We start from the raw sequence: 24,058 nt of genomic DNA, 5'->3' as shown, positions 1-24,058 counted from the left end.
GTAGTATGCAGGGGTTGATCTGTTACACCCAAAAATTATTTTCAACTTAAACAATTCACCTTTGCCAAATCCCTAACTCACTCTAAAACTCTAATAGGTACACACAACATTTCTTGTGAATAAGTTTGCAACAAATCCTACAAGTTCACCCTCAGGAAAGGTGGCAAAAACCCCAAGGGAGTATACAACACACAATATACACTCCTTGGAAGTGGAGGGAGTGAGATTTGTCCTTCCTCCTTGTCTTGGTTTGGGAAGACAGGTATCTGCCAGGTAAAATTACAATCAGAGGCTCTTTGGCAAAGATTTGGGAAATAGGAATAGCAGTTCTCCACTAGTATGTAATACAAAGCAAACAAACACAAAAAACTCCCCCCCCACCAAACAACTACAGCATTAATGACAAATGACAACAGTACCAAGAACCTCGAGGGCTTTGTTTCACAAAACCCAGGGCAGTTTGGTTTCGCTGTCCCCGCAGGATCCTCAGAGCACCAAGCTGAAACAGTGGAAAAGTCCCGGGCTGGTCGCTGGGATGGCAGGGTGTCCCGGCAGGCAGGGGCAGGATGTCCCGGCAGCGCAGGGAGTGCAGGGTCACACTGCAGCAAGAGGAGCAGCGCCGAAGGAGCCGAAGGCGAGGCAGGGCCTGGACCAGCTCCCGCAGGTGGCAGGGAAAACTCAGGATTCAGGCTGAACTGGTGATAGTAGATTTCCCAGGACTGGATCCCTTTGGCCACAGTGAAACTCCTCCAGCCAGCAACAGCCGTTCTCTGCTCGGCGTACTCTGCGGCGGCTGAGATCCTCGAGGAGCGGCAGACACGCGTCTCCCCGAACGCCGGAGAAAGAAAAGCACGCAGCTGCCTCAAGCTTTGTCTTTTACCTGCGTTATCTCCCCCTTCCACCTTTGTCCACCTCTTTGTTTCGGTTAAGTACTCTCAAGTATCCAACACTTGGTCTCCTTGGTAACGTGTGGGGAAAAAATTCTTTAGAGAAAGAAGGAACAAACCTAACCCCCAACACTCCTCCTACTTTTTTTGCCAAGAGTGAGGGAGTCCCAAGGAACCATTTCAACACTTCAAGGAATGTCTCACATGCCAGGAAAGGCTCTGACACACTGGCTGAAAACACTGGGAGGAGCGAGGACACACAACACATCAGCCAATGCAGATTTTCGGCTGCCTTGGACATTATTCCTTCACAAGAGCCACAATCTTTTTCCATAGTCATTCTTCCCAGGTAAAAATCCAGCGTGATGGTGAAGGGGCTAATTCTTTACCCTGTTTAGAATCAGTCAGAGAACTTCACCGTGTTTGTGACTCGTGCTCTCTTCACTTGAAACAGCTCCCACAAGACCTTGAAGGACAACTTGCTTCAACTGCCAGGAGGTCAAACTTGATAAAATCTTCAATATTGTCCTTTCCGGTGTATTTCCTTATCCTCCTACCCTTATGAGATCTGCCTGTACTGCAGGACCAGCTATCTGCTCTAACAACATGGTTCTTGTATGAAAAATACAAGCCAAAATAGAAAATCTAGATGCTGAAAGGAATATCAACCAAGTCAAATCCAACTTTTAAAAACAGAATCCTCAAGAAATGATTCACCCACCCCAAAACAAATGCAGCAGGAGAGGCAACTTATTCATCTCACAGAGATCATTCTCCTATCTCTCCATGCTCTGCTCCAAAGTGTGTTCAAATCAAAGGTTCTCATTTTTTTCCTCTTCCCCTCAATTGTATTTAATTAGGTTGGGTTTTTTTTTCCTTTGAAGTCAAGGGAAAGAGACCTATTTATTTCAAGGAATATTTAGCCTGGCCTTTTCCTTCCAGTGTTCTACCTCACTGCATCTTCAACCCCATTGTTCCATAGGGATAGGGAGGCATCCAAATAAAGATTAATAAAAAGGCAATTCCTGTGGTGTTATATCAATTGAAGAAACAGGATCACTTTTCCCAGTGTCAATGAACTTCAATACACTAATAAAATTAACAAATATCAAAGTGGTTTGGGTCTGAAATAGAAACATTTCCACTAAATCTGAGTAGCTTTTCCAAATACTGGGCAAATAGTTTGATACACTTTGAAATACTAAAATATCTCCAGTGCTCCAAGATGAAGCTGAGCAAATGTCACTGAGTGAACTGAGACTAGACATTGTTTGCACCTTCTAAGCATGCATTATATTTTCATCTTGGTGTTTAAAACAAGGCCACTGCAAGGAGAATTTCCACTGTCCCAGCTGTCAGTAACTGGTTTTGTGACTTACCTGCTGGGGAATTACTCACTTCCCATTGCAAATCTGAAATCACTGTTCATTTGGACAGATTGCTCCTGACTGCACCCTGATGATGTGTCCTCGGTCCAGCTCGTGGCACTGGCACGATAAATGTGTAGAATGAGATTAGGGGCAAAACACTAACAAAATTTGCTTAGATCAAAGAGATGCACTCACACCCTGTCAGTACTACCTGACATCTTCCTGACAATATTATGAGGCAATTAATGTCTGTATGTCTTGGCTGATGGAGGTGAATAATGGTAAGTTCTAGGAGGCAACTGTCTAAAGCAGGGGAAGCTGATTAATTACCCAGCAATAATTCATTATTGAGACATTTAGGTCGACTTGTGCACCACAAAGTCAGAGGGAGCAGGAAACAATCAAACCGATGAATACTGTTCAGACTAAACTGTTGGCAGCTACAGCCATAGAGGCACATTTACAGAGAAAATGACACCATCTCAGAGAAATCAGGTGCCTGGAAGCAAATCCTCAAACCAAGTGGGCAGTCTCCATCCCACACAAGAGACGCATCAGCACATGCAGCAGGAGCCCCTGTGCTGGCATTCTCACTGTTTCTCAGGTCTACCTGTTCCCTCCCTCAAACAGGGGCACAAATGAGGAGCCAGTCTGCAAAGCCTTGGGCTTTCCTCTCACACTGCTACACTGAAGCAAATGGACAGGAAAATAGAAGAAGCCTGAATACACCTCTGCTGATAAAGATCTCTATGTTAATACCATTAACATTGACTACATCTAATTTAAAGCTGATATCTGCCTGCATATCACATCCAAGTCTCTTTTCAGGTGTACAAAAAGTGTGTCTATTTCACAGCATTTCTTCCTTTACTTCTCCACCTGGATCATACAGAAAATACATTTCTTGGCCACCAGCAAATCATTACCCCTTATGGGGACTGTTCCCTAAAGAGTTTCAGTACCAGAACAATGGACTACTGCACAGCACCAAATTTCAATTGTGACTTAACTATTCCACAAAGGGGATTTACTGTAGTAAATCACCTCTCAGGAATACACAATTATTTGAAATTTCACTGACATTTTCCACTAACAAAACAGCACTTCTACTTTAGCAGTGATTCGAAGATGGAAACTTTCCATTAAGCCTTTTCTTTCCTCTGGGTGTCAGAGTTGTCCTCAAAGTCCTTCTGTGTTAAAAATTAATTGTCTGCTTTGGTCTAACACACCCAATGTATTCGTTAGGGAGTACACGCACAGTAATACCTCAGAAAGGTTACAACCCTCCTCCCCAAGATCTTGGATGGCAATTTTGGGTTACTCTGAACCTCTCTCCAGCTTTGGCTTCTGAACTTTTCCTTTAATCTACTTTTTCATTCACTTCGTGTATACCGATACAGTAGTTTTCCTCTTTTTGTAACCTGGTGTCCAAATACCAGAACGACCGCTTGACCATTTCCATAAGCAAACCATCCTCTGCAAAACTCTTCAGTCAGAATCTTATTATTAAAGCAACTTTTTCCAAACAGTTTCTGCCGCAGAGCCAAAGGGCCCTCTGCTCAGAATCCTTTTCCTTAAAAGCACGGGGATATGGATGATTTCTGTGCCCCGTAAAGGTCCAGTGCCATTCACCTCTGGATACCAACCTGTTCTTCCATCTGACTGGGGATGGAGTCGCAGAAGATGAGAGGATTTCTCTCCAGCAATGATATCCTGCCCCTTGGCAGATATCAGGCAGTTCAAATCAAATTTCAGGTTTAGCTCACAACACTCAGGATGCTGACAGATGATGGAAGCACTGTCACAGCAGCTCTAGCTTGACTTTCTGCCTACACTACTGTACATTTTAAACCACTTCTGAACAGGATCACTAGAAATGGGCAGCCATCCCTAAATCATCCCTGAAAACACAATGGCATCCAACAGGTGTTTGCTTGAGTTATGCCCCTAAGGGAAGGCAGTACTTAAACAGGCATAGAGAGGATAAAAGGAATAATTCTGTTCCTAAGAGCTGCCTCCTTCCCCCTTCTCCTCATTTGCCAAGGCCACGCACGAGGCCGATCAGCGCCGCCGGTGCCTCCGGAACCACCTGCAGCTGGCGGCCAAAGGTGACCAAAAAAACTCCCCCAAAAAACCCCAAAAAATTTGGGGGGAGGGGGAATCCCTCCCCAGAATGATATTTTTACATTTTTATTTATTTCGGGGTTTTTTTGTTTGTTTAATCAGGCCCTCTCCGGCAAACCTTCGCTCCAAACCCGCTGAGCTCCCCCAGGGCCGCTCCGGCCGCTCCCTCAGACACCCCGAAAAGACCCTGGAAAGACACGTTGGGCTGAGGGGGGATCCTGAAAAATTCAAAAGAATTAAGAAACGGAAATATCCGACTCGTTTTTTGGGGCAAAAAACGGATAAAATCGGGAGGTTTTGGGGCGGTTTGGCCTCCGGGGCTTGCCGTACAAAATGGCGGCGCGGTGTGAGGGCGACAAAATGGCGGCTCGGAGATTTCGCCGTACAGAATAGAGAAAACAGGGATTTGGGAGGAAAAAAGGGGTTTTCGGGGAAAAGGGGGATTTTAGAGATAAAAATTGGATTTTCCGATTCTAAATTTGGAGAAAAAACGGATAAAATCGGGAGGTTTTGGGGCTATTTGGCCGCTGGTGGTTGCCGTACAAAATGGCGGCGCTGTTTGAGGGAGACGTGAGGGCGACAGAATGGCGGCGTCTTGAGGATCGTGCCGTACAAAATGGAGAAAACGGTAGGTTGGGTGGAAAAAGAAGATTTGGGGGAAAAATTGGATTTTAGAGACAAAAATGGAAATCTCCGACTCTAAATTTGGGGGGGAAAGGGCAAAATTTAGGGAGTTTTGGGGTGGTTTGACCGCTGGGGGTTGCCGTACAAAATGGCGGCGCGGTGTGAGGGGTGAGGAGCGGGCGGCAAAATGGCGGCGCCCGGAGGATCTTGCCGTACAAGATGGCGGCGCGCGGGGTTTTTTTTGCCGTACAAAAACAAAGAAAATGGAGATTTGGGGGGAAAAATGGGATTTAAGGAAAAAAAAAAAGAAATTTTAGAGAGAATAATGGAGATTTTGGTTGGGAAACGGGAAAATTTGTCGGGTTTGGGGTGGTTTGGCTGCTCGGGGTTGCCGTACAAGATGGCGGCACGCGGGGGGTTTTGCCGGATAAGACGGAAATTTGGGGGGAAAATGGAGATTTTGGGGAAAAAAGGGAGATTTTAGGGGGGAAAATGGGGATTTTAGAGGGAAAAACGAAATTTTTGGGGGAAAAAATCGCTTTAAAAAGAAAAAAAATCCCCAAATCGGCAAAACCTGAGGGGAAAAATTTTCCCAAAAACCGCCTCAAACTCCCACAAACAAACAAACAAACAAACAAAAAAAAAAAAAAAAAAAACCAAAAAAAAACCAAAAAAAGCCACCGCGGCGACAGCAAAACAACAACAACAAAAACCGGCGAGCTGAAAATTTATTGAAATTTAATTTTATTTAATTTTAATTAAAATAATTAAATAGTTAATTATTTATTTATTTTAATTAAAATTTTTCGATCCCAAAAAATCCCAAAAATTCACCCCAAAATTCCCACCTAAAATCCCTCAAAAAACCCCAAAATTCCCACTAAAAATTGGGATTTTCAGTGCCCCAAAATCCCCAAAAATTCACCCCAAAATTTCCACCCAAAATCCCATAAATTTACTCTAAAATTCCCTCCCAAAATTGAGATTTTTAAAGCCCCAAAATCCCCCAAAATTCACCCCAAAATTCCCACTAAAAATTGGAACTTTTAGAGCCCCGAAATCCCCCAAAATTCACCGAAAATGCCCTAAAAATGACCCAAAAATTCCCACTAAAAATCAGGATTTCAGAGCCCCAAAATCCCAAAAAATGACCCCAAAATTCCGACTGAAAAATGGGGTTTTTTGAAGCCCCAAAATCCCTCAAATTCTCCCCAAAATTCCCACCCAAAACGCCAAAAATTCACCCCAAAAATTCCCATTAAAAATCAGGATTTCAGAGCCCCAAAATCCCAGAAAATGACCCCAAAATTCCCACGAAAAATTGGAATTTTTAGATCCCCAAAATCCCCCAAATTCTCCCCAAAAATCCCAAAAAACCCCCCAAACCCCCTCCCAGTACAAACCAGTACAAACCAGTAAAGAAAAACCCCAAACCAGTATAAACCAGTATAAACCAGTACAAACCAGTCACCCCAAATCCCTTCCCAGTTCATCCCAGTTCATCCCAGTGACCCCTAAAACCCCTCCCAGTACAAACCAGTAAGGAAAACCCCCAAACCAGTACAAACCAGTATAACCCAGTACAAACCAGTACAAACCAGTATAAACCAGTAACTCCCAGTATCCCCCAGCGCCGGGCCCTGGCCCTGAGCCGCTCCCTGGAGGTTGCCGAGCATCGAGAGATCCCAGTTCAAACCAGTACGGACAGGTGAGGGCACTGGAATGGGGACTGGAGGGCACTGGTTTATACTGGGATGGACTGGGAGTGGGTTTGGGGGTCACTGGTTTGTACTGGGATAGACTGGGAGTGGGTTTGGGGTCACTGGTTTGATACTGGGATGGACTGGGAGTGGGTTTGGGGTCACTGGTTTATACTGGGATGGACTGGGAGTGGGTTTGGGGTCACTGGTTTGTACTGGGATGGACTGGGAGTGGGTTTGGGGGTTACTGGTTTATACTGGGATGGACTGGGAGTGGGTTTGGGGGTCACTGGTTTGTACTGGGATGGACTGGGAGTGGGTTTGGGGTCACTGGTTTGATACTGGGATGGACTGGGAGTGGGTTTGGGGTCACTGGTTTGTACTGGGATGGACTGAGAGTGGGTTGGGGGTCACTGGTTTATACTGGGATGGACTGGCAGTGGGTTTGGGGGTTACTGGTTTGTACTGGGATGGACTGGGAGTGGGTTTGGGGTCACTGGTTTATACTGGGATGGACTGGGAGTGGGTTTGGGGTCACTGGTTTGTACTGGGATGGACTGGGAGTGGGTTTGGGGTCACTGGTTTATACTGGGATGGACTGGGAGTGGGTTTGGGGTCACTGGTTTGTACTGGGATGGACTGGGAGTGGGTTTGGGGGTTACTGGTTTATACTGGGATGGACTGGGAGTGGGTTTGGGGGTCACTGGTTTGTACTGGGATGGACTGGGAGTGGGTTTGGGGTCACTGGTTTGATACTGGGATGGACTGGGAGTGGGTTTGGGGTCACTGGTTTGTACTGGGATGGACTGAGAGTGGGTTGGGGGTCACTGGTTTATACTGGGATGGACTGGGAGTGGGTTTGGCGGTTACTGGTTTATACTGGTTTAAACTGGTTTAAACTGGTTTTGGGGATTCTGGGCGTGGTTTAACCTTTGCCCCTCCCCTACATATGAACCGACCCCGCCCCTCATCAGGCCACGCCCCCTTCCCTTATATAGCTGGACAACAAGGGCGGGGCAAACTGGGCGGGGCCTGGGGGTTACTGGGTTCTACTGGGAGGGAGTGGGAGAAACCAACGCGGCTCTGACCCTGCCCACCGCGCCGATATGCAAACTTATGTAAATGAGAGCACAAACGCGAATGACGTCACTGACCACGGGGACTGGGAGTTACTGGTTTGTACTGGGAGGGGCCTGGGCGTGACTCAGACCCCGCCCACCTCACCGAGGCGCCAGCCCTATGTAAACTTATGCAAATGAGAGGCGAAATAAACGCCGGTGACGTCAATTGTACGCAGAGGAGCAAAGCGGCGCCGCGGGGCATGACGGGATACACCGGGGCGCAGAGCGGCACCGCAGGGAATGACGGGATACACCGAGGCGCAAAGCGCCGCGGTGCACGACGGGATACACCGAGGCGCAAAGCGGTGAGGGGCATGACGGGATACACCGAGGCGCAAAGCGGCGCCGCAGGACATGATGGGATACACCGAGGCGCAAAGCGCCGCGGGGCATGACGGGATACACCGAGGCGCAAAGCGTGGCCGCAGGGCATGACGGGATACACCGAGGCGCAAAGCGGCGCGCGGCATGACGGGATACACCGAGGCGCAAAGCGGCGCCGCAGGGCATGACGGGATACACCGAGGCGCAAAGCGGCGCGGGGCATGACGGGATACCTGCAGTTCCTCTCCTAAAGGAAGGCTCAGCCTGGGACTCATTCCTCTCTCTTCCAAGACACTACTTTAGAAAACTGCAGGATTCCAACCTAACCCTTCCTCCAACACAGGGGCTGGAAGAAAAGATTCAGAATTTCTGTCCACCCCCATAGGTTCAGCCATACAGCTATGGCAAAATGCATCTCTTCTCTGCACTCTTCTCACGTAAGATTTGTTTCTTTAATAAACCTTTCCTCGCGTGAGCAGTCTTACATCAGTATGAGATTTGTAATGTTTTAAGCAAATTTATAAACCAAGGGTTTGTAGTTGCACATACGGCAGAGATTCCAGATGAGAGAAGAGGAGACCAAATGCAGCCAGACTGGTGTTTTAAAACTGAGGTCATCGACTGATTCCTGTGATCCACGATCCCAACACCAGGCCACACCTGGTGTTCTTGCCTCCAGAGAAAAGCACACAACCTATTATCTCTGCTGAGCTCATTTGGTACCATTTAATACGTATTTATCACACACTCACAAAATGGCAAGTGTGGTTGCATCACTACCACAAAATGCTCTTGGGGATTTACTCAATCATTGATGATTACAGAAATGGTAAGAAGAGAGGCCAAACAATAGGGGGAAAAGGTGGATTTACCCTACACAGCATCCAAATTCTTAACAACAGGATGGACTTTGCCACTTATTGCTAATGCTAACTCACATAGAAGGAGTTAGAAGTTTGATCTGCAAGACCGTTCACACAAGGCCACAAAGGAAAACAAGCACTTTACATGTTGAATTTCACCCCTGTTTATGAGGTTTTCTCATGATATTTAACTTCAATTATCAAACACAAATTTTCAAACATACCAGTGAACATCCCTCAGTCCATAGTCTGTGCCTATTTCTTGCTCTAAGTTAGATGAGCAAACAGATAAAATTGTATCAGCTCCTTTGAACCGACCAATTTCAATTCAGCTGTGGTTACAGCATTTCAACGGCCAACAAAAAGCATGCACAGCTGAGTTTCAGAAAATATAAATACTCACACAAAGCAACATTTTCAACTCCAAGAGTGTTTAGTATGACACACTTAACTACCTCCAGTGCCTAAGAGATCTGTATTGAAAAATCTGAGCCATGTTACTAATTTTAAGTGGACATTAAAAAACCAAACCCAAACATTAACATGCCACATGCCCTGGCTCTCTTAGCACTGCATTGGCCATAAACACACAATAATTTTGATTCCAAAGATTTCTCAAGGTTTCCTGGGTTTTTGTTGTTCCTACAAGTATCCCAGCTTGTTTTTACTCACTGTACCAGTCTCAGGTTGTAAACACAAGTGGGCTGTGACTCTCCCATGAGCAAGTTTTTTCATGTATTTGCAAAACTGACCGCACGAACGTGGTTACAGCTGCTCACATGCTCTACTGCCTACACACACTGAAATGCCAAACAATTAAGGAAGGCTCCAATGAATTCTCAAGATTTGGGATGCTTTTTAAGAGCTATTTCAAAAAATAACTAAAACCAATATTTGTTGATGCATTTACTACCACGTAATTGTACTACAGCCCGTTGAAGAGACAAATTTGAGGGTTTTTTTTTAATGCCTTAACTTCATACTTGTACAGCAATCTAAACTGAAAAGCATCAAAATATACCACGTGGAATCACTAGTGCGACAACCAAGCCAAAAAAAATCTCTGCTATCAATCTTCAGCAGCCAGCTCCCACTTTTTTACCCTGTTTTAGAAACCATTTCTTCTTACAGAGTCACTGCCAGGCCCTCACTTGGAGTCTACTGTGTTTGACAGATCAGCTACAACATTTTTCTTCTGTAAAACAACAGAACTTAGACCAGATTTTACTCACCCACAGACTCTGCAAGCCCAGGTGTCGTTGCTTTACACTCACTGTGTCAGGTTCTCCTACCACCAAGCCCGAAGGTGCCACAGTGAAGGAGCTCTGGAACTTGCTGCTCTGATGAAGGCACTTGCTCCAACTGCAGAGTTTCCACTCTGTCTAACTGAAACCTTGACTGATGCCAGCTGCACCTCATTTGTTCCATCACCAGGTTTTCCTGAAGAGCAGCACTCACCCTCCAAATTTTAGCCCTGTAGGGGACAAAATTAAATTATATAAAAATATACAATGAACATCTATATTATTTATAAACTGAAGCATTTATGATTTATTTAATGAAACTGTAAAGTTTAGCCCTCTAGGGGCTAAAATTAAGGGGACAACAAGTAGAAAGACAAGAGAAGCACGGTCTGTCCAAGAAGTAAAAATCACTCAAGGCCCATCAGGAGTTTCAAAGTTTCCCTCAAATAGTAAAGATCACACAAGCAAAACAGAAGTCTCCAAAGTATCTAGCAGAATCATTTTGTAGAGATTACATCAGTACATCCACCATTTAATTAATTCATTAACAGGTGCGAAAACCCCTCCTTTATCTGTCCAAAGACCAATCGTGCACAGAAAAGAGGAACATATGGAAATGAAATAGTCTTGCAACATGCAGGCATGTGGGAGACAGACCTTTTGGGGATCCCGAAGGTGGCAGCACAATTACTAAATTACCTAAGCAAGAGTCAGCCGCCAAAAACTCCTGGGGAAGCACCACGGCCCAGAGCTGCCCCTGCCAGTGTCACATGGGACAGCTGCAGCTTGTTTGGAGGAATACCTAAAGGTGATCCACCCAGAAGGAAAGGGATCCTGCTTTAAGAGAAGTCTCTAGTTCTTAAAGGATTGCTGAAAGTAAGAGTACGTTTATTTGTATGTTTTACGCTTAATACTTGCTTGAATACCCCTCCAAAAATGTTGTTAATCTGATAACTAAGAACGTGCCATTAAAAAAAAATGGCATGTTTTTGTCTCTTTCTTTCAAAAGTCAAATATTCCTTGTTGTTTCATGGAAAAGCTGGCTCCTCTCCAAACACATCCTGTGAGGCCTTTTCCAGTGAAGCAGTGTGCATAATGATAAATGAAAAAGGGAAAGGTTCTTGCAAGTATTTTTATCTGTAGTATGCAGGGGTTGATCTGTTACACCCAAAAATTATTTTCAACTTAAACAATTCACCTTTGCCAAATCCCTAACTCACTCTAAAACTCTAATAGGTACACACAACATTTCTTGTGAATAAGTTTGCAACAAATCCTACAAGTTCACCCTCAGGAAAGGTGGCAAACACCCCAAGGGAGTATACAACGCACAATATACACTCCTTGGAAGTGGAGGGAGTGAGATTTGTCCTTCCTCCTTGTCTTGGTTTGGGAAGACAGGTATCTGCCAGGTAAAATTACAATCAGAGGCTCTTTGGCAAAGATTTGGGAAATAGGAATAGCAGTTCTCTACTAGTATGTAATACAAAGCAAACAAACACAAAAAACTCCACCCCCACCAAACAACTACAGCATTAATGACAAATGACAACAGTACCAAGAACCTCGAGGGCTTTGTTTCACAAAACCCAGGGCAGTTTGGTTTCGCTGTCCCCGCAGGATCCTCAGAGCACCAAGCTGAAACAGTGGAAAAGTCCCGGGCTGGTCGCTGGGATGGCAGGGTGTCCCGGCAGGCAGGGGCAGGATGTCCCGGCAGCGCAGGGGGTGCAGGGTCACGCTGCAGCAAGAGGAGCAGCGCCGAAGGAGCCGAAGGCGAGGCAGGGCCTGGACCAGCTCCCGCAGGTGGCAGGGAAAACTCAGGATTCAGGCTGAACTGGTGATAGTAGCTTTCCCAGGACTGGATCCCTTTGGCCACAGTGAAACTCCTCCGGCCAGCAACAGCCGTTCTCCGCTCGGCGTGCTCTGCGGCGGCTGAGATCCTCGAGGAGCGGCAGACACGCGTCTCCCCGAACGCCGGAGAAAGAAAAGCACGCAGCTGCCTCAAGCTTTGTCTTTTACCGGCGTTATCTCCCCCTTCCACCTTTGTCCACTTCTTTGTTTCGGTTAAGTAAACCTTTTTTTCCCGATGTTGTCCTGCCACACGTACAGATGTTACCCCAGCTCCATGGGGATCAGCTGGATGAAAGGGGATGAAATCCGGGATCATTCCCAACAGTGACGGCGCCTTCCCCCCCCGGGCCAGGATCGAGGCGCTGCCGGAGGAGCGGGAGCAGCACCGGTGCCGGGTGGAGCATCCCGGAATGCCAGAACCCGGCATCTTCTCCTGGGCTGAGGCGGGGAATGTGGAAAGTGGTAACTGGGAGTTTGGGAATGTGGCGCAGTGGGATGGAGGTTCCCCTGCCCCTCCTCACCATCCCGTGCTTCCCAGAGTCGGAATCCAGCAGGAATCTCACCCTGGTGGTCGCTGTGTCCGTCATCGCTGCCATCGTGGTCATTCTCCTCATCGGATTCAGCGTCTGGAAGCTCCAATCCGGTTCTGCCCAAACCCATCCTGGGGGCTCACCCTGTTCTTCCCCCCCTCCCAAGACTCCTGGAAATGCCCCCATGACCCCACCAGTCCGCCCCCAAATCCTCCTGGGTCCCCCCTAAGCCCCTCACGGGGATTCCTGGGATTGTCCCCATGTCCCCTCTTCCAGGACTCTGGGGTTCCACCCTGACCTGTCTGTGCCCCCCTGGTTTCTTCCACAGCCCCCCCATGATAGTGGGGGCAGGGGCCGAGTGCTGGTGTCCCCCTGCCTGCAGCAGATCCAGGGGTGAGGGAGTTCAGGGGAGCCCTTCGTATTTTGGGTCCCCTGGGAATTGGGGTGACCCTCGGGGTCCCTCAGGATCTCCCTGAACACGCTGACGTTGCCCAGTGAGAAGGTTCGGACCCGGCACGGGGTCCCAGCTCTGTCACCTGCCCTGCCCAGGTACCCCCCAACCCCGCCCTGGGAACCTCCAATCTCCCCGTGACACCCCAACCTCCCCTGGAACCCCAAAAACATCCCTGGGACCCTCCAAAAACTCCCCAAGATTGCAAACGCCCCGTACGAACCCCCTAAACCCCTCAGGACATCAAAATTCCCATGGGACCTCCCAAGACGCCCCCAAGCCCCCTTGAGAAGGTTTATACTTGGCACGGGGTCCTCATCACCACCATTGGCATCACCCAGGTAGCCCCAGACCCCCCCGGGACCCCCAAACCCTCCCGGGACCCCCAAGCCCCCCATGGGGGCTCCACTACCGGAATCAACGGGAGTGGTGTCGCCCTGCCAAGGGGAGTTAAAGCGGCGCCTGACTGTCGGGGGTTCTTAAAGCCGTGATGGTGGGGAGACCCCCAAAAATCCACCTTGGGGGGCACTCTCCCATTTGCTGCACTCGAGGGAGCCCCAGACAATGACGGGTCCTGGGCTGAGCCCCCCACTCAGCCGGGGCTGTGGAGGGAACTGTGGGCGCTGGGACAGGGCTTGGGAGTCCTGGGGTTTACTGGGGGACCCCTACTGGGAACTCCCTTCCCGCTGTCCCACCTCCCCCTATCCCCCCCCTCTCACCCCTTTCCCATTGTTCCCCCAAACCTCCGCTGCCCCCAGCTCGGTTTGGGGGTGACCCACCCCTTTCCCACCGTGTCCCGGCCCGGCCCCGCTCACCCGAGAGCTCCCGGCCCGCGGCCGCACGGACGGAGGAGGAGGAGGAGGAGGGACAGAGGAGGAGGAAGAGGAGGGATGGAGGAGCTGGAGCCGGCAGAGGAGGCACTGCGTGACTTCACTCCTCTCTGGATCTGCAGCTCCTTCGCCCCGGGACCATCGCCCCCGTATCCTGCGGGTGACCGGGGAGGGGGAGCGCGCCCCAAATATCCTGGGCGGTTTTTTTGAAGCGGGGAGGGATGTTTGGAGCTCACAGAAAATATATTTATGGCTCCCGGGGCTTTTTTCTGTCGGGGCCGGGCAGCTTGATGTTTGGATCTGGCAGGGCTCCAGAGCTGAGGCACAGATGCCCCTCAAGGGGACATGGGGGGTCCCCGGGAGGTGTTTTTGGGGGTCCCGGTGGCGGTGCCGGCAGAGCCCCGGCGGGAGGCGGGTCCCCCCGCGGTGGGGTTGGGCTTCCTTAAGTTGGTGCGTGTCTCTTTGGTGCTGACCCTGCTCGCCAGCTAAACCCTGCGGGCCCCATAGAACCAAAGGTGCCCTGGGAGCCTGCAGGGCCTTGTGGAGCCAGGGGACCGCAGTGACACTGTGGATCTCCTCTCTGCACAACTGTTTTTCAAACTGCAATATCAGTAATTGCTGCCACGCCATAGGCTTAAATAATCCACTCTGTTCACTATTGTTTCAAAGGATGACTTTGATTTCTCCTTGACAATCTGCATCAATTCCTTCTCCCATGACATCAACGCTTTTCAAGGCCAAGCTCCAGTGAGCAGTTCTCAAACCTCCAGTGTCCTGGAGAAATCTGAGTTCCTATTCCTGTATTGATAACTCTCATTTGCTTCTGATTTGTCCTAATTAATTCTAATGCATGAAGGTCCAGCCCTGCAGCCTCTGGGGTGGCCCTGTCAGGGGCCATCACACCCAGAACAATTTCCCCAGCAGTCAAAGTCTCACTGTGCACGGTTGTATTCGCAAACTGGGCGCAGCTGTGCACATCCAGGGGTTTCCATTTCCCCACTGGGTCCATTGTTAAGGGTATGGAGAACATCTGTGGGATGGGTTCTCCATCAGGACAGGTTCCCATCTCCTCATTTTTTCACCTGCTCCTTCAACTGCCCCTTTGTCTGTTTGATGATCCTGCAGCTTGTGAATAGTCTGGTACATGAAAACACCAGCAGTCCAAATCACTGTATTTTCACAGTAACAGACAAAGCATTCCACACCACAGTATCAGCAAACCCCATAAAAATCGCCAATTTCATCCCTTCCTCCTTTATTCCTTGCAAGCAGTCTCACAAAGTTTAGCACTGACATTTGAGTCGTGGCCAATGCTTTTCTGTAGGGTATTTAGTGTCACATCCCTGAGCAGCCAAAGGTGGCAAATCAGTATTGTCAGCATTACTGCACATTATTATTACTGTTTCACATATAAAGATAGAGATAGAAACATAGATTTAGACATAGTGGAACACGAGGCTGGTGGGTTGGACACAGACACACCACACGGTATCTTCTTGAGTTCTGACCAACAGCCACAATTTATTGTTCCAAGCTCCCTTTTATGGTGAGTTTGAATTTCCCGGGCTTGGAAAGCCAACTGGTTGGGAATCTCTGCACTGCCCACATCTCTGGCCAGGGGTGTGTCTGCAGCCAGGGCTTGGATGGGCTTGGCTGAGCTCTTTGTTCCCCCGGGGACTTCTAGAACAAGCCAGGTCAGCCCAGTTGGGTCTGTCATGATCAGACTCATTATGCCCAGCTGTGAACCAGCTGGACCCTGCTACATCTCCTGCCTTTGCTTTTATTAAAATGCAGATTGTTTTCCGTTATCCCATTTGCAAGGGCCCTTTTGCAGACAGGGTAACACAAGACAGCATGGGTTTAATTTGAAGGAGGTTTTGACAAACTTAATTCTGCTCAGCCAGTGATGTGCCCCATGTACCACTGGAGCTGCAGCACTCACTCCCAGGAGCTGTCAGGCGAGATCACAATCTTCCGGGCTGGCATGTTACAGGTTAACTGCTTATGGTTCCAAACTACAACTTAACACTAAAACAAGAAAACGTTCAACTTTTAAAACCCTGAGAAAAACCAATTAACAGAATTAACAAGATTAACAATTAACAGAAAAACAATTTGTAAACAGAAAAAACCACTCTGTAAACAGAAAACCAGTTTGTAAACAAACAGAATCCTTAAATGCACCGTCACTCTAAGAGTCCCAGCTCTCCACGAGGTCGGTGAACAAGCTGTTTCCAGCACTGTTCCACACGCGGCTCCACACCGTCTGTGGAGGGGCCACCAGGAGAATGCTGCTGGTGGTCTTGGACAGGACGTAAGGTAGGACAGACACGTCGGGCAGGTGCCCAAAGCGTTCCAGTGTCCTTGCAAAGCACTTTGCAAGGCTGTACTGTTAGCAAAACACCATTAGAATTGCTCTTGTGGCACGGAGACAAGACAACTTTTGAAGCATCCGTAGCATTCAACTGTAAACACCTGCGACAACATTTGATAATTAACTGTGCAGTTAGTTCAAAGACGGTGGGTGCCGTCTTTTTTGCTTGATGAGGTGGAAGCATTCATTCTGGAATGTGCAAAGGATCAGGCCAGCGTGGATTCCACTGCCCAATAACACCAGTAGGATGAAAACTAACAATGAGAATAAACACAGTGATCCACACCTCTGGGCATATCCGGTGGACTTGTCTGTTGGTGATAGCTTGCTCTGCTGTTTCAACAGCAGCTTTTGCCTCTAGGATTAATTTTCTGGGGGAAGTTAATTCAGAGTCACCCTTTAGGAGGTCAAATAAAGGTGCTAGTTGAGAGTCAGTCAGTCCTAGGTAAGGTGTGACCCAGTTGATGGTACCCAAGAGTTTTTGTGCATCGTTTAGAGTTAGAATTTTGGTTGGAAACGGAATTGTTTGTGGCTGTATGGTCTGGTTCATTATTTTGAGTCCCAAATATTTCCAGGGTGGTTGCTGCTGCACTTTCTCTGGTGCTACTTGCAGCCCAAGTGGTTTGAACGCTTGCAACAGGCTTGGCTGAATCAGTGAGAGTTCTTTTCTGGTTTGGGGTGCAATCAAAATGTCATCCAGGCCATGGTAACAGTATGCCCCTGGAAACTGTTCTCTCACTGATCAGAGTACCTGAGCAACACCCCACTGACACATCGTGGGGCTGTTTCCCACGCCTTGGGAAAGTTCTTTCCATCGGTAACGTTGCACTGGTGCAGCGTTATTAATAGAAGGCACGGTCAAGGCAAACTTTGGGGTATCATCTGGGGGTAATGGAAGAGTGAAAAAACAGCCCTTTAAGTCCACAATCAGGATGTCCCAGGAGGCAGGCAGCATTGTGGGACATCGATGGCACACCAGGCTGCAATGTGCCCATTCTCTCCATCGTGGAACTGGTTTTTCTCAGGTCATGGAGTAACCTCCACTGAGCAGATTTCTTTTTTATAACAAATACTGGGGTGTTCCAAGGGCTCATAGATGGCTCTATGTGTCCTTGAGCCAGTTGTTCCTGTACCAGGGTTTTTAGGGCATCTAAGTCTCTCCTTTTCAAGAGACCACTGTGGTACCCACTCAGGCTGAGTAGTGAGCCATTTCAGAGCCAGTGTGGGGTACTTTACACCCTCTAATACAGTGGCCCCTGTCAAAAATCTGTTCCCACCTCAGCCCACTCCAGAGCCAGAGAACTCTAGGGAAGGGCTTCCCATCCGGGAATTTCGGATAGGACTGATTCCTCACCTTTAGATTTAAAAAGTGTCATTTTGTGCTGATCCGGCCAAGCTATGCCAATTTTGTTTTCGCAGTGGGCAGGCTCAGCACCAAGGACACAGACACCACCTGAAGGAATCAGTGAAATTTACTACAGTTCAAAGCAGCAAAGGAGCACAGAAGGAGCAGCTCAGCAATGCAGCCAGCCGTCACTACCACGGATTGCCCGCAGTGATTGAGAAAGATCCATCACCAGTTACCCTCAGCCTTTCCCATCACCCACACCCACACAGCAGCTGGGGAAGCTGTCACAGCCAAGGACTGCAGAGCCTCTCCCGGACACTGGGAATTCCTGCAGCTGCCTCCAGCCACAGCTGAGGCTCCAGCCTGGCTGGGAGAGGGCCCAGCTTTGATAGTGCTGAATAAACACACTGCCAGCAGCACTCCTAGTGCAGGAACATCTGGTTGCATCCTCCTCTTGGGTTTCTCCCAAAGCCTGGCCAGGGCCCAAGGAGGAACCAGGGGAGTTGCCTTTGACCCTACAGCCCCGAACAAGGCCAGATGTCAGACTTCATGGCCTTGTCTGGCTTCTAAATACAGAAAGGTCAATACATGTTTCACTAAGGAGAGGATGCATCTATTACAACGCTAATGACGGTGCCTACTTTGTTAACGAGCAGATACAAAGATAACCTTTGGCTGGAAGGTTCATCGAGAGGTCACCTTTGGCTCAGGGCCGCTTGTTCAGGCCTCAGTCAGGCCTCTTGTCCAGGCCTTGGCACTTCAGGCTTTAGTGCTGGGCTTGACACTGCTGGCTTAACACTGGGACTTGATGAGCTCCCAGGTCTTTCCCAACAGAAAGGATTCTATATTTCCATGATTTTATCTGCTGGATTCAGTCAGGTACATGTTAGCAGCATTACTTTGGTCAAAAGTTCCCTCTTGGTCAGCTCTTGTGACCTAAGGCTTCAGCTCCTTCAGCTCCTGGTGCTAAGCTGCTCACGCTGAACGAGACGACTCAGAGAGAAGAATACAGTTCATCCAATTCCTTCTGGGACACTGAGAGGGGAGGGTGTGCAAACAGGAGCATTGTCTGGTGTCCCCTCCTCTCTGCCCTTCATGCCTTTCAGCGCTTAGAAACAGCCGAGAGCTTTCTCCAAGAGTGCGATGAAGCAGCTGCTCCTGCTCCCAGGTCTGGCTCTCTCCAGTCTCTGACCTTGCCTGCTTTTGTCCCTCTTGCTGTGCCCTCTGTTCCCCCGGGGCTCGGTGGCTGCTGCCCAGGACTGTGGAAGTGGCACAGATCCAGGGGTCGAAACCCTCCTTTCTCTGCCCTTGCAGCTGCCTGCTCACAGCAGCCTTTTCCATCTGGAAGCTCCACGTGGAGAGGGAGTCCTCACCTCTGTTCCTTGCACAACCCCCAGGAGCCCAGGGCTGCCATCTCAAGTCCCTGCGGGCCCTGAGGGCTCCCGGGTGCCTCAGGCTGCTGTGACACCGCTGCCCACGGGAGGGAACAGTGGCGGGGGCTGTGCTCAAAGTCAGCTCCATGTGCTGCTGCTGCTGCTGCTGCTGCTGCTGTGGGGGTCGTTTGTCCAGCCCTGCCCCAGACTGAGGGATCGGATCCAGGCCCTGCTGCTGCTCCCTGGGGATCAGGCACAGTTTGGTTGTCGCCGTCAGGGCCAGCAGAAGCCGTGGCCGGAGCAGCGGGTGCTGACAGTGCCCCGGGGCCCGGGGCCGGAGGTGTTCCTGTGCTGGGGGCTGGCCGGAGCTGCCCCTTGTTCTCCCTCTGCCTCCCGCAGAGCTGGGCTGGGCACAAGTGGGGCAGCACAGCAAACAGGGAGCCTGCCAGTCTCTTCCAGCCCTGTCTGCTCAGAGTTTGGGCCTTGGAGCTGCAGGTGGACACAGGCAGCTGCTCCTGCTCCCTCTGTGTGTCCCCGTGTTCAGCAGTGCTGCTCCATCAGTCTGTGCCCAGCAACGGGGAAAAGCCTCAGCCCTGCAGGGCCAGGAGCTGCCGGGCTCTGCCTGGGGAGCTGCTCCACACGGGAACCAGCAGCAAAGGACATTCCTTCCCTAGGACAAGTTTTCTATTAGGAAAAAAAAAAAAAAGAAAATTAAAAACAACACAGAAAAAAAGTGGAAGATAAAAACAAAACCCAAGTGCAGCGTAGTAAAAATACTTTATAGCTTTGGATAAAGAGATAACTGAACTTTTTCAAATGAGATCTCCGTTATTTACTCCATAAATGTGCTGATGGCATGGATCCATCCTACTGACCTCAGCAGCCTTTTAAAAAAGATTTTGTGGTTTGTTTCCAGTATTATTTTAAATTGTGATTGAAGCAATAGGAAATTGCTTTGTGCCCCGCCAGCTCCAAGCAGGACTGGGAATCTAAACTTTGCCAAACCCCAAATCCTTTACAAGACGACCTTCCTTCTCACCCTGTGAATGAGCTGCACATTCCCTTTGAAATTGTCAGGGGTTTCGTAAAGACGCAAAGTCCCACTTACAGCTTTTTGCTCTGCTTGGGAAGTGCAGAAGGGCAATTCTTCATCCATCCGCTCCAGACTGCACTGCCTTAGGAACGCCGTCCACTCGCCAGGTTTTGCTCACTTGTGGCACTTCTGGAGGAGGAAGAAAGGGCAGTTGCACGATTCCAGCCAAAAAAGGAAGGAAGAGCGGGGCAGACAAAACATCCTATGGAGATCCAGGCGTTCAGCTGGAACTGTGGAGTGCTTGGGTTCTTGCCAATTGGATGTGGATCCCTCACTGCAATCTCTTGGCCTGCAGGAGAGTCTCACTCACCTGCAAAAGCACAAAGCTCACTCGGTGGGCTCAGAATGGGCTCGTCTGATGCAAAGCTGTCAGAGCAATGTGAGGGCAGGGCCAGCCCAGCCGTGCCTGGGGCTGAGCCCAGCAGAGCCCTGGCAGAGCCCAGAGCAGCCTCAGCACCCGCAGAGCCCGGCTGGAAGGAGAGAAACCAGAAAGTGCCCGTCAGCCGAAGGCTCCTGTCCCCTCGTCCCGAGCGCCCGCAGTGCCCAGGCCACGCTGGCCGTGCTCAGAGCTGGGCCCAAAGCTGCCCATCACTGCTGCCTTTGGGGGCAGAGCAGGAGGGCAGGACACGTGCCCAGCCTGCAGCCGGCCACGGCACATCCAGCCCTCAGCAGCTGCGCAGAGCCAAAAGGCAGCTTGACGGCCGAGTGAAGAATCTGTGGCGTCTGCCCCAGCAAAGGGAGGAACCTTTGGTGCCCGGCCAGGCCGTGCCATGCCCACATCTGGGAGCATCCCCCCAGCTGTGGACTCACCTGCAAACTGGGCCCCAGGGAGCGTGTCTGAAGAAGGTGCCAGAATCCAAGTCGATCATCTTCAGCTGCTGGTGGCCAGGTCGAGGAAGAGCTTGGCATCCTTGGGGTTGTCCTTGGTGTCTCCAGCAGCAGCCCCACCTGATACAGCTTCTCCAGGGGCTCCTCCTTCCCTGGGGGCCAGACCAGGCTGTCAGTGCTCTGCCCAGGGCCCCAGCCACCAACGAACCAGGACAAGCATAACTAGGGTGGATGGTGGCCACCAGTGCTTGCTACACCAGGTCTCCAGCTCCGCCCCAGCACAGATGTTCCCATCTGGTCATCCCTGCTCAGAGCTACAGGCAGGACAAAAACACTCTGGTTTTCTTTAGCACTGATTGCCATGAGATGTGTGGAGCTCTTACCTGTCAGGTCTTTGGATCAAACTGTGCACATGGACCTCTCCCATCTTCTAGGGCAGATGAACACCCTGCAGCCAAGGATCACTGAAGAGGTCTTCTAAGGATGGCCTGTCCAAGGGTTGCATGGACAAACACCTCCTGATAACATTTTGGCACTCTGAAGAGAGAAACCAGAAACCAGCAGTCAGTTGGAGAAGGATCCCGTCTGCTTTGCCCCTCCATTCCTGTGCCCAGGCCATGCTGGGTGTGCCCAGAGCTGTGCCTAAACTTCCCCATGGATTCTCTGTTTGGAGGAGAGCAGGACATGTGCCACCTCCTCAGCAGCTGCCAGAGCAGGGTGCTCATCAGCCTGCTGCTGTCTCCCAGCACCGGGATTCCCCTGTGCCCAGAGATGAGGACCCACCTTGAGAGAGCCATCGTGGGAACAAGATGCGCCCCCAGATGAACTGCTGGCCCCTCCTGAACGGGTGCTTCCCCATGACCAGGTGGTACAGCAGGAGGCCCAGGGACCAGATCGTCGCTGCCTCGCCGTGGTAGCGTTGGTGGTGGATCCACTCTGGTGGGCTGTAGGGCAGGGTTCCTATGGAACACAGACGGAGTTCATCAGGGGATGCTGCAACTCCTAAAGCCTCGCCCCGGCATCCCTGGGCGTGTGGGGGCTGGCCCCCTCCCGCCCCCACCCAAAAGCAACTTGGCTCAAGAAATAACGCTGCTCCTAGCAGCGAGAGGGGGAAGCCGCGGTGCTACAGCCAGGCTGGGCCGTGAGATGCCCAGGAACATCCCCTGAGAGGGCTCACCTGCAAATTGCCTGTAGGCTGTGTCTTGGAGGAAGGCGCCACAGCCAAAGTCGATCAGTTTGAGCTGCCCGGTGGCCAGGTCGAGCAGGATGTTCTCCGGCTTGATGTCGCGGTGCAGGACCCCGCAGCTGGTGCAGTGCCGCACGGCCTCCAGCACCTGGCGGAACAGCCCCCGCGCCTCCTCCTCCGCCAGGAACCTCCGCTCCGCCAGGAAACCCGAGAGGTCCTGGCACCGCTCCGGACGCTCCAGCACCAACAGGAAGCTGTTGGGGAGCTCAACCCACTCCAGCAGCTGAATGATGCCACCACATCCAGAGGACAGCCTGTCCAGCAGCACGATTTCCAGGGGCGCACGGGCGCCGTTGGGCTGCCGAAGGACCACGATGCCGTCAGTGGGGCTGAGGCTGTGCCAGGGCTCGGGAACCCCTCACCCAGCCCCGGATGCTCTGGGTCCCAAGCTCAGCCCACGCCCGCTCTCCCTGCAGGGCTCCCGCCGGCTCTTCCCCTGCCGGGCCCCAGCTTCTCCCGCCGGCCCCGCTCACTCACCAGCTCGCCCCAGTGCTGGACGCGGGCCCGGGGCACGCATTTGATGGCCACCTGCGAGCAAAGGCCAGCAGCGGGCTCAGCTCGCCGCCTGCCCCGCCGCGCCCCGATCTTCTCCTCGTCCTCCTCCGCCCTCCTCCTCCTCCTCCGCCCGCCGCCAGCCCCGCCGCTCACCGGGGCGCCGTCCGAGAGCCGCGTCCCCGAGTAGACGCTGCCGAAGCCTCCGCGCCCCAGCAGCGAACCCAGCCGGTACCGGTCCTGCAGGGCCTCCCGCGCCTCCCCTGCGGGCGACACGCGGCCCTCAGCGCTCGGCCCGGGGCCAGACACGGCCCCCGAGCGCCCCCCGAGCGCCCCGGGCCGGGCATCCCCACCCGCCCCGGGCCCCGGCGGCTCGAGGCCGGCGGCTGCGCTGCCGAGCGGCGGAGCTCGGGCCGGGGAAGCCGCGGCGGAGGCGGCGGGAGCGGCCGCGCCGCGTGTGTCCTTAGCGGGGCCCGGGAGGAGCGGGGGCCGGGGCCGGGGCCGGGGTCGGGGCCGGGGCCGGGGCCGGGGCCGGGGTCGGGATCGGGGCCGGGGTCGGGGCCGGGGCCGGGGCCGGGGCCGGGGCCGGGGCCGGGGCCGGGGCCGGGGCCGGGATCGGGGTCGGGGCCGGGGCCGGGGCCGGGGCCGGGGCCGGGCTCGGGACAGGCGCAGCCAAAGCGCAGCGATGCCGCCCTGGCCCCAGGCACTGATGCCCGCCCAGCACCGCCACAGCCAGCACCGCCAGAGCCGGGCGGAGCCGAGACCGCGGCGGGACGCCCGGGGCCGGGGGCGGGCCCGGGGCATGGCCCAGCCCTGCGGGGGGAGAGGGACAGGCCGGGACGGGGACGCCGAGAGGGGCCGGGGGGGTCGGGAAAGGGACACCGGGAGAGGCTGCGGGACAGCGAGACAGAGTGCGGGACAGCGGGAGAGGGAGAGGAGGAACAAGAGAGGGACGGGGACGGGTCGTAGACGCCGTAGACTCGCTGCTGCCGCTGCTGCTGCCGCTGCCGCCGCTGCAACTGGAGCCCTGGGGCCGTTTGTCCGCGTGTCCGTTCCACGCTCCAGCCCCGCGCTCCCCGGGGGCAGCCCCCGAGCCGCTCCAAACACGGCAACTTGGCCGTGCTGAGCCCACATCCAGAGGCCTGACTCCTGCGCCGCGGCAGAGGAATTCCCTCGGTCGCTGCTCTGCATTGTCCCTGCTGAGGCTCAGACACTGTCAGGACACATTCCCTGCTTGTAGGATTCGTGCCCGACCCAAGCACTACGCTTATGTCTCCAGCCTTACTTTGCAGCAAAAACAGGGGAAGGCAAACTCTGTCTATGGCCCATGGTATTTTCGAGGGTCTAAAACTCACTAAGTCATCGATCTGAGAGGTGAGATCCAT

General features: G+C 51.8%; 2 protein-coding genes across 2 annotated transcripts in view; one reads left to right on the top strand and one right to left on the bottom strand.

Moving 5' to 3' along the window:
- Positions 1 to 15,663, top strand: part of LOC136303401 (serine/threonine-protein kinase pim-1-like) — a gene marked incomplete at its 5' end in the record, with an annotated part of 135,749 nt that extends 120,086 nt beyond the window's left edge. The window contains 3 exon segments of the mRNA XM_066207076.1: positions 12,461 to 12,570; positions 12,647 to 12,732; positions 15,658 to 15,663. Coding sequence (XP_066063173.1) covers positions 12,461 to 12,570; positions 12,647 to 12,732; positions 15,658 to 15,663 — 202 coding nt within the window.
- Positions 15,664 to 20,378: 4,715 nt separating this feature from the next.
- On the bottom strand, positions 20,379 to 24,058 carry LOC136303400 (serine/threonine-protein kinase pim-1-like). The gene is made up of 6 exons (XM_066207075.1): positions 24,029 to 24,058; positions 22,830 to 22,922; positions 22,659 to 22,709; positions 22,113 to 22,479; positions 21,798 to 21,895; positions 20,379 to 20,417 (listed from the first exon to the last, which is right to left on the bottom strand). Exons 1-6 carry the CDS (start codon positions 24,056 to 24,058, stop codon positions 20,379 to 20,381), a joined length of 678 nt encoding a protein of 225 aa, XP_066063172.1.

The sequence above is a fragment of the Chamaea fasciata genome, unplaced genomic scaffold (assembly GCF_029207755.1).
Source record: "Chamaea fasciata isolate MVZ Bird 193981 ecotype frontalis unplaced genomic scaffold, bChaFas1.0.hap1 SCAF_33, whole genome shotgun sequence".
NCBI classification, from domain to species: Eukaryota; Metazoa; Chordata; class Aves; order Passeriformes; family Sylviidae; genus Chamaea; species Chamaea fasciata.
The sequence above is the reverse complement of the archived record's forward strand: the minus strand, read 5'-3'. Positions and strand labels throughout refer to the sequence as shown.

What these genes read in the sequence shown, in the direction of transcription:
- LOC136303400 (XM_066207075.1), bottom strand. Translation starts at nt 24,058, where the DNA reads ATGGATCTCACCTCTCAGATCGATGACTTA. An exon ending in AGCCTACAGGCAATTTGCAG is followed by an intron (nt 21,896 to 22,112) that starts GTGAGCCCTCTC and finishes TGTGTTCCATAG; the next exon opens with GAACCCTGCCCTACAGCCCA. An exon ending in GCCTCCTGCTGTACCACCTG is followed by an intron (nt 20,418 to 21,797) that starts GTCATGGGGAAG and finishes GTGCTTTTGCAG; the next exon opens with GTGAGTGAGACTCTCCTGCA.